This window comes from Trifolium pratense, linkage group LG3, assembly GCF_020283565.1.
Source record: "Trifolium pratense cultivar HEN17-A07 linkage group LG3, ARS_RC_1.1, whole genome shotgun sequence".
NCBI classification, from domain to species: domain Eukaryota; kingdom Viridiplantae; phylum Streptophyta; class Magnoliopsida; order Fabales; family Fabaceae; genus Trifolium; species Trifolium pratense.
The window spans coordinates 41382830-41391650 of NC_060061.1; the positions used below are offsets into that span (position 1 = coordinate 41382830).

General features: G+C 31.1%; 1 protein-coding gene across 1 annotated transcript; it reads right to left on the reverse strand.

Annotated features, from left to right (window-relative positions):
* Nucleotides 1-457: 457 nt before the first annotated feature.
* LOC123917570 lies at nt 458-5052 on the reverse strand. Its single transcript, XM_045969331.1, has 7 exons — nt 4850-5052; nt 4298-4390; nt 3684-3803; nt 3485-3563; nt 3076-3162; nt 1445-1507; nt 458-836 (listed from the first exon to the last, which is right to left on the reverse strand). The coding sequence occupies exons 2-7, from the start codon at nt 4351-4353 to the stop codon at nt 759-761; spliced, it is 483 nt and encodes a 160-aa protein (XP_045825287.1). The 5' UTR covers nt 4354-4390; nt 4850-5052; the 3' UTR covers nt 458-758.
* Nucleotides 5053-8821: the final 3769 nt, after the last annotated feature.

Genomic DNA, 8821 nt, shown 5'->3' on the forward strand with positions numbered 1-8821 from the left:
CATTCGTAAGAGGAATTTAGGTAAATCACAAAAGAAAAAGACAAATTTAGGTAACTTGAACAAAATCGCCGTTACCCTTCTCCCTCAATGTCGGGTCTCAGACCGAGTACCTCGAGGTTGAAGAATGAATCCTCAACCAAGTGACCTCTCGGAAAACAGACAAATCACTGTTACCCTTGTCACATTAGCATATGACATCTTGTCTCCACATATATAAATTTAGTATTGACCACCATTTGATATGGTCCAGAGTAGATTGTGAAATTAGCACCCTCAAAAAAAAAAAAATATGACTTGTTGAAGATAGTTATTGACATGTCAAAATTGTTCGAGTACCAAAGCTCAAATACATTCCTTATTTGGTTTTACTCGTACAAAACAATTGTTCGAGTAAAACCAAATAAACCCTTCCACATACTTTCTAACTGGCACACCTATATGATAAAAGGAGACATAATTGGGATACCTCAATATTAAGAGCAAAATAAGCCAAGTTATTTGTAAAAGCTACATCAACTAACTTTTACTATATCAACTAAAACAACCAAAATGAAGGAATGAAGAAACCATCTTCCTGACTGAACTGACCCAAATTATATTTAAGGGTTTGGACATCAACCACACAGATAAATATACTTGTCCATCTATTGGCCTGTAGTTGTAACTTATGATGATATACAATTACAAATTTATGAATAGGTGTTATAATCTGGTGTGGTTCTTCGTTATAAAGATAAAACCTTCGCACTAGATCATTATTACTTTGTATCGGATGTCCGAATACCATAGCGCTTGAAGATTTCTCTAAATCCATATGGACTGACATCGTAGTTGAACTGCAAATGCAGAAACAAATGAAAGTCTGAGAATATTACAAAACTTCAAAGATTAAGGCTTTGATATATGTCAGACAAGTTCAAAAATATTTGATATGTTTTATAGCCACTAAGAGTGTCTCCAATTAATCATTAAGCAACCAATTTTCAGTTGCTTAGCCACTACTAAGTGGTTGCTTGTTCCCACTATGCAACATCATATTTAAGCAGCTCGTCACATTTTTTTTCAATGATGTAATTTTTAAGCAACCTTAAAGCAATCTACTTTTTAATTTTTAATTAATTTTGTTTCAAATTGAAATATCAATTTTAAGTAAGAAAAATTGTTTTTAAATGTTAAGGAATGGTTCCTTATATATGGAACTAATCTTAAACTTAAAGAAACCTCCATGCCAAGTAGACATACATCATTGGTAAAAAAAGAATGGCTGCATATCAAGAAACATGTGCTTAAGTTGATGTTAGTGGTAGATTACTAGATTTAATACATAGGAAATTCAATTTAAGTATTTGAAATTTGCTTAAGAGCAATTTTTCAAAGATACAAATAAGCAAAATAGGTATTATGTGCTACAGTTTGGCCGAAAAAGGGGACAAGGGACACTTACAGGCATGACTTTCACATTGTATTTAGTAGTATTTGGATCAGCTACCCTTCCCTGGTTAGCTACCTGTAAAAAGAAACACAGGTCTCAAATAACTATAAATTTCCATTGAGTCAATGAAAAAATAAAGGCTTAATTAGTATTTTGGTCCCTTAAAGAAATTTTAGGTTTCACAATGGTCCCATAAAGAAAAAAATGTCCGGATTGGTCCTTATTGATATCTCCGTTAGTCAAGTTAGTCCCTGCCGTTAACTTTTAACATCAAAGTTATTTTTGTCTAAATGTGAACCATTGGATATTTTTGTCTAAATGAGAACCATTGGATCTTGTAGGTCTATTGTTCTAATGATAAATCATCAACACCTAATTTTTTTCCCTTTCTTCATCATCTTCACTCATTTGTTCTTGATGTTCTTCTTCAACATCTCATAAACTTCAACAAAAAAAATTCAGATCTTCGAACAAATCTAAGAAACACAACTCAATCCATAAAATTTAAATTAAAAAACACATAAATTATTTCAACCCAACAAACTGAAGAATTGAAATCCAAAAAAAAAAATCCCTCTTGTTTAGATCCAATCTGGAAACTTCTCATCCTCTCAAAATCATTCCTTTAGCTTTCAAGACAAGATCCGAAATTTAACGTAAATCAATGTTTACCCAGAAGAAAAAGAAGAGATAACAAGTAAAAATTATGTCAATACTTACCCAACAAAAAATGGATTCAAATTTGAATCAAATCAATGGTTACCCATAAGAAATATGCTTACCCATAACAAGTAAAGAAGAAAAAAGTTCTGGATAGCTCTCAAACCATTCATGTGTTTTTATTGTTTTTTTATTGATCTCAGAGACAAAATAACAAGGTTCAAACATTGACCTATTTTTTTACTATGTTTAAATTGATATGCAATTTCTCTTTTATTGTGTTTTTTATCGATTGAAACATTGTTCAAGGTTCGGGAGAAATTGAAGAGGGATTGATGGTGAAGATGAAACTCTTATGAAGATGGGATTTTCCAATTTTGGGGGTTGAACCGGCAATTGATGGATTTCCGGTTCGAGTAAGATCTTGAAAGCTTGATGAATGGTTTTTTTTTTTTTCTTCCTGAATTTGTCTCATGAATATGATGAAGAACATCAAGAACAAATGAATGAAGAAGATGAAGAAAAGGAAAACAAACTTAGGTGTTGATGGTTCATCATTGAATACAATAGGCCTACAAGATTCAATGGTTTTCAATTAGACAAAAATATCAAATGGTTAAAATTAAAAAAAATAATAATGAGGTCTATGGTGGACCACTACAATGTTGGTCTATCTTATAATTTTGGGGTGAAAAATTAACGGAAAGAACTGATGTGGCAAACGGAGATATCAATAAGGGACCAATCCGGACCTTTTTTTCTTTAAGGGACCATTGTGAAACCTAAAATGTCTTTAAGGGACCATTAAACTAATTAAGCCAAAAATAAACCTATTAATAAAAACCAAATTATTGCAATAGAACCTGTGCTTTTTAGTTTTCACTTAAACATGCCATCAGAAGAAAATTTATTACAATTTTCTCCCTTTAGCAATTTAGGCACTGAGGTTAAGAAACTGTAGCGAACAGAAAGGAATACCATACATGTGTCGGACTATGAAATATCTCAATGAATGGATACTCCTTTTTCTGCCGACTTATACAAAACCCAGGATACTTTGGACATTCGACCTGCAAAGCGCCAGAAAATTATCAGGACATCAACGTGGAATAAAAATGCTAGCGTATAAACAATAGTTAGCCAAGAACAAAGAAATTAATAGTAGCAATAACAACATGCAATAAATGTACAGAAAAGGAACACGATAAAAGATAAATTCCACTGTATGCCAACATTCCTATCAATAACCTCCAACTCATTGCAAACTAATGAGCACACTTATCTTTAGTATATTTTGGTGATTCTATCAGATGAGACAGTTGCAATAGTGATACATAGATATGACTGCCAACAGCCAACACTAAAAAGAGAGCATTACTAACAATAACTTACACGCAAAAACTTTACGTGCGGATAAAACTCAGCAGCAGCTTCTTCTAATACTTTGTCAAGATGTTCTGTGTAATTGCTCCTGCATTATTAAATAATAAACAGTTATTCTTATAAATCAATTCACTTTTCTACTTTTACCTTTCAAACAAACCTAAGTCAACTTCAAAGTAAGAAAACTCAAGAGCTTACTCCAGATTACCTGATAGTAAAAGCAACAACCACAGGAAACCCTTCTTCAAGGAGATCGACAAAGTTGCGCTCAGAAGTAAAATGAATAACCCGTGACGGTCCAAGATCCTTTGGATAACCAGTATAGTACCTAATAATATCACAATAATCAAAAGAAATATTTACCTCACAATAATTACAACGCATGTGGACATTGTGCAAAGCATCTATAATCTAAATTAATATCATGCAAAGTATGCTACCATAGTAATCCCTACTGAACTTCCTCATTAGTATTCGATGTTATGAAATGAAATTCCATAGATTTAAATATGTGACTGAACAATCTTCAATCCAAATGACTATAATTAGTTTTGAAAATGTCTAGAGAAAAATAAGTATTACAGTGTAAAAAAATTTTTTTGAAGAAGCTAAATTAGCCCACCCAAATTGGCGCCAGAGAGAATCGAACCTCAGACCTCAAGAGGAGCACACTCCTAGGTCCCAAGCCAATACCAATGCACCAACCCAGAAAAATAATGTAAAAAATGATTGAACTACACTACAGAATGATTTAAAAAAAGAATACAAGTGGCAGCGAAGATTAACAAGAAAGCAAGAATTTACAACAAAGTATGGCCATACTTGCAAGTTCCTCGAAGATGACCAATCATCCGGTCTAAAAATGACGAATCTTCCATTTCAGTGTACTCAATAGGTGAACTATATATGCAATTCCTAAAACAAAAACAAATGTTATATCTAGGTGTTGAATACATTAATCTCATATACTCTCTTATACACAGATAATAACCATACTCATAAAATTTTCATAGTTCACTCTGCATCACTAGCTCAAAATCAAATTAACCAATTAAGCAAACATTAATTATGAAAATGCACTATCAATCTCACTAAAATCTAACATGCTTAATTTTATCTATGATTAGTGTTATTTACATAAAATTTGGTTGGAGCATTTTATCAAACAGAAAACAAGCATTATACCATTAAACACAAAAACAGAAAAACTACTTAGCTTTATCAACGGAAGCATTTCAACAGTGAAACAAACCAAATCAAAGCTTCATTATTAATACTTCAGTATCCAGAAATGAAAACTAAAATGGAACTAAAACAAATCAAAGTTTCATTAATTATCATAATGGGGAAAGAAACCCAATGTGCGAAAATTACCCTTAAGCTTTGGAAAGCAGCTCCAATGGAAGAATAACAAGGACAAGAAGAAACAGGTAAGAAGGAAGAAGAATTTGGAAGTGTGAACCCTAAAACAACAAGATTTTTGAGAAGGAAAGTAGAACCCTATTGTTTACGAAGAAACACGCACACGAAAGGAAAGAAATCAACTACGCTTCTTTTCCGTGTATTTTTTGGACTAAACGTTCTTTCCCTTTGGTTCAACAATTACTATTATCAAAAAACCAGTTTTTTTTTTTTTTTTTTTTTACAAAAGTTCAACAATATTATTATTATTATTATTATTTTTGAAACAACAATATTATTTAAAAATAATAAAAATAACTTTATGAGTTTGTGCTTAAGATCCAAACCGATTACTCATGAGCACTTAGATGAGATGGCGGAAGTCTCTTCTAGTTTAACCAAGGTTCTGGGTTCGATCCTTGGGCACGCAGCAGTGTTAAAACTCTTAGGGAGAGTTTGCCACTCATTTGTATCTCACAAGACTCGAGTGATTAGTATTTGCAGTTGCGCGCAGAGATACCCGGTTTACACCAAAAAGATCCAAACAGATTAAATTTGTCTCATTTTTGTCCCTTGAATTGGTTTTAAGTTTTATTTTGGTCTTGCTTCAAAAAAATTGTTATTTTGGTCTCATAATTATTTTTTATTTCATTTTAGTCATAAATTATAAATATTAAATAATTTGATCCTTAAATCACAAATATAAGATATTTTAGTGTCTAATAAGAGAACTATAATTTTTAACTTAAAAGATCAAAGTATCCAACATTTGTACTTAAGAGAGTAATATGAAGGAAAAAATTTAAAAGATAAAATTGTATAATTTTTATAATTTAATGGACTAAAATAAAAAAAATGAAAAACCTATAAAGATCAAAATGAAACCTAAAATTAATTTAAGAGACAAAAATATAACTTCGTCTAAAAAAATATGTTGTATTCAAGTTTTTATTTTGGGGGTTGATAGATGAAATGACAAAGTCATTAAAAACTCATACACACAAAGTTACGTTGTCCTATTCTGTGTCCTGTGCTAAAAAGCAGTGGCGTCTCCGAGTTTTTGGAGGCTCTGTGCGAAATATGAAAGTGGACCTTTAATAAAAAAAAAACTTTTTTTTATAAAAAACCATCATCGATTTAAATTGCAAATAACATAAAATTATAATCATTCTTGTAATTAACATAAAAAAGATTCATAGTCTAACAATAACAACAAAATACATTATAGCTATTTTGCTTATAAAAAAAAACATTCTCGCTACTTAAATCGACTCATTCTTGCTGCATTTTTTGAAGCAAATTCATCAATCAAGTCTTCATATTGTATGTCATCCAAGAGATTATTCTCAATTGCTATCAATGCTAAGCCGTTAAGTCTTTCTTGTAAAAAAAAGAACGTAAAAGAACGTATATTAGCAATTAAAACAATCCAAATAAGACAACACATTATCAAACCAAATAGGACAATAAACATTAAAACATTATCATGTTGAAACTAAGAATCTCCTCTCCACTTTATAGAAACAAAAGAACATCTCTATCACTAATTAACTTTGGGAGAAAAAGAATGATGAGAATTGTGAAACACAATTAAAATAGAAAAATTGTGATTTTACATTGCAAACTTTAGAAACCCTAACTTAATTGTAAAATTTAGTTTTTACCTTTGTTTCAACTTTAATGGAGTTTTTGAGAATAGAAGAAAGGAGGTTAACCGATGTTAATGCCGCCAGTGATGGTGGCAGGTCGACGCCTCACGCCTGATGGTGGTGAATTAATGGAGTTTTTTAGACAGAATAGTAAAACGCAAAACAGAACGCAAAACGCAAGAAGATAGACTTCTCTTATCTGCTTTTTTTTTCTTAGAAAAACGGGTTGGGCTGGGCCTTACTGCCCTTACAACATTTTCTAACATAAATAATTAATTTTTACACCCCCTAACTTACTAATACTACTACCCTATAATTTTTTTTTTGTGGCTCTTATTTTTAAGAGACCTTGTGCCACGGCCCATGTCGCACATGGGCCTAGGCCGCCCCTGCTAAAAAGCATTATTCCTCTTTTCATTTCAAATTCAAGAATATGACTGTTACGATTGATTGGTCTGTGTGTCTCTCTTATTACTTTTTTGTATTCCCTTGTTCCTCGGATACAATTTGATCTTTCTACGGCCAAATCTCAATTTGTGGAAAGCTTTGGACGGCTTCCTTATGAAAACATCAAATAATTCATAGATATATTATACTTTAAATAAAATTATATATATTGAATTTGATTCTAGTTTCTTATTTGTTGTCCTCATTATTTACAGATTTTTAAAATAATCAGAAGCTAAAAATAATCAAAAAATAGCTAAAAATGAGAAGCTACTAAAAGTAGATTATAAAATAATAGATTTTTTTAGAGGAGAGAGAAAAAAATGTTAAAAGAAAAAAGTTATTTGTAAATTAAAAAAGTCAATTTAATAAGTTGTATCCAAACAAACTAAAGATTATTTTATTTAAAAAAAAAAATGATTTTTATTGTAATAAACAAACACAAATTAAATTCAACTTTTTTAAAAATCTCTAAAAACTAATCTCTATTATTTTACATCAAAATCACTATTTTTTTTAATCTGTAACAAACGGACCCATATTCTGACCTTTTTTTTTTAATCTATTATTAACCTTTATATATATATATATATATATATATATATATATATATATATATATATATATATATATATATAGGGGGCTGCTAACTTAGACCCAGTTGGGTCTAAGTTAGCAAGGTGCACCTTTTCAGTTGGACCAAAATACACATTCTTTTTAATTAATTAACCAAATTACCATCAATGGACGCGGATCCAGTGTCGCGCGCGTACCGCAGGACCATGGTTACAGGCCGTTGATTTCCATCAGACAGCCAAGCTCTGATCTCATCAAGACTGTCTGATCAATCAGACAGCCCAGATCATCCGAATCCATCAGATTCCAGCGCATGCACCACACTGGATTACACCCTGGAGAGAGAAGAATCTACTTTTTAAAAGCAGGACACGTGTCGCTGTCTGATTGGCTGGGCGTGATTTTTTTCCATTTAATACTTTGAACTCAATTATTTCGTTGTAAATTAATTTTTTATTTTTTATTTTTATACCAAAATTCATAATTTTTTTTTCTCTACAAATAGAGACTTGGTTCGTTTGATTTGGACACAGAAAAAAAAAACCCAATTTTTCACTACCTTAATCTCATTTTTCACTACCTTACATCAACTCACTGAAACCATTCTACCAGGAAAATGGTTTCAGAGTACAAATCTCTGAAACCATTCTACCAGCTAAATGGTTTCAGAAGCAAATAACTAATAATCAACTTACTGAAACCATTCTACCAGCAAAATGGTTTCAGAAGCAAACACAATTAATAAATTACTCACTGAAACCATTCTACCAGTAAAATAGAAGCAAATAACTAATAATCAACTTACTGAAACCATTCTACCAGCAAAATGGTTTCAGATTACAACTCTCTGAAACCATTGTACTAGATAAATGGTTTCAGAAGCAAACACAATTAATAAATTACTCATTGAAACCATTCTACCAGTAAAATGGTTTCAGAATACAACTATGTGCAACCATTCTACCAGTAAAATGGTTTCAGAAGCAAACATTAGTTTTTAATTACCGTTTTATCTCATTTAATTAACTAAAAATAGTTTCAGGTCTCCAAAAATTTCATAAAATATACCAAAAGTTCCAGAATATTATCTACTATTTTCCTGGTATAATGGTTTCAGTGAGTTGGTTGAGTGGTGCGTGTTAAATTACAACACACAAGTAACGTATTTAGTAGACAAAAAATGAGATTAAGGTAGTGAAAAATTGCATTTTTTTTTCGGTGTCCAAATCAAACGAACCAAGTCTCTATTTGTAGAAAAAAAAATTATGAATTT

What these genes read in the sequence shown, in the direction of transcription:
- LOC123917570 (XM_045969331.1), bottom strand. Translation starts at nt 4,353, where the DNA reads ATGGAAGATTCGTCATTTTTAGACCGGATGATTGGTCATCTTCGAGGA. An exon ending in CATCTTCGAGGAACTTGCAA is followed by an intron (nt 3,804 to 4,297) that starts GTATGGCCATAC and finishes TGATATTATTAG; the next exon opens with GTACTATACTGGTTATCCAA. An exon ending in ACAATGTGAAAGTCATGCCT is followed by an intron (nt 837 to 1,444) that starts GTAAGTGTCCCT and finishes CTGCATTTGCAG; the next exon opens with TTCAACTACGATGTCAGTCC.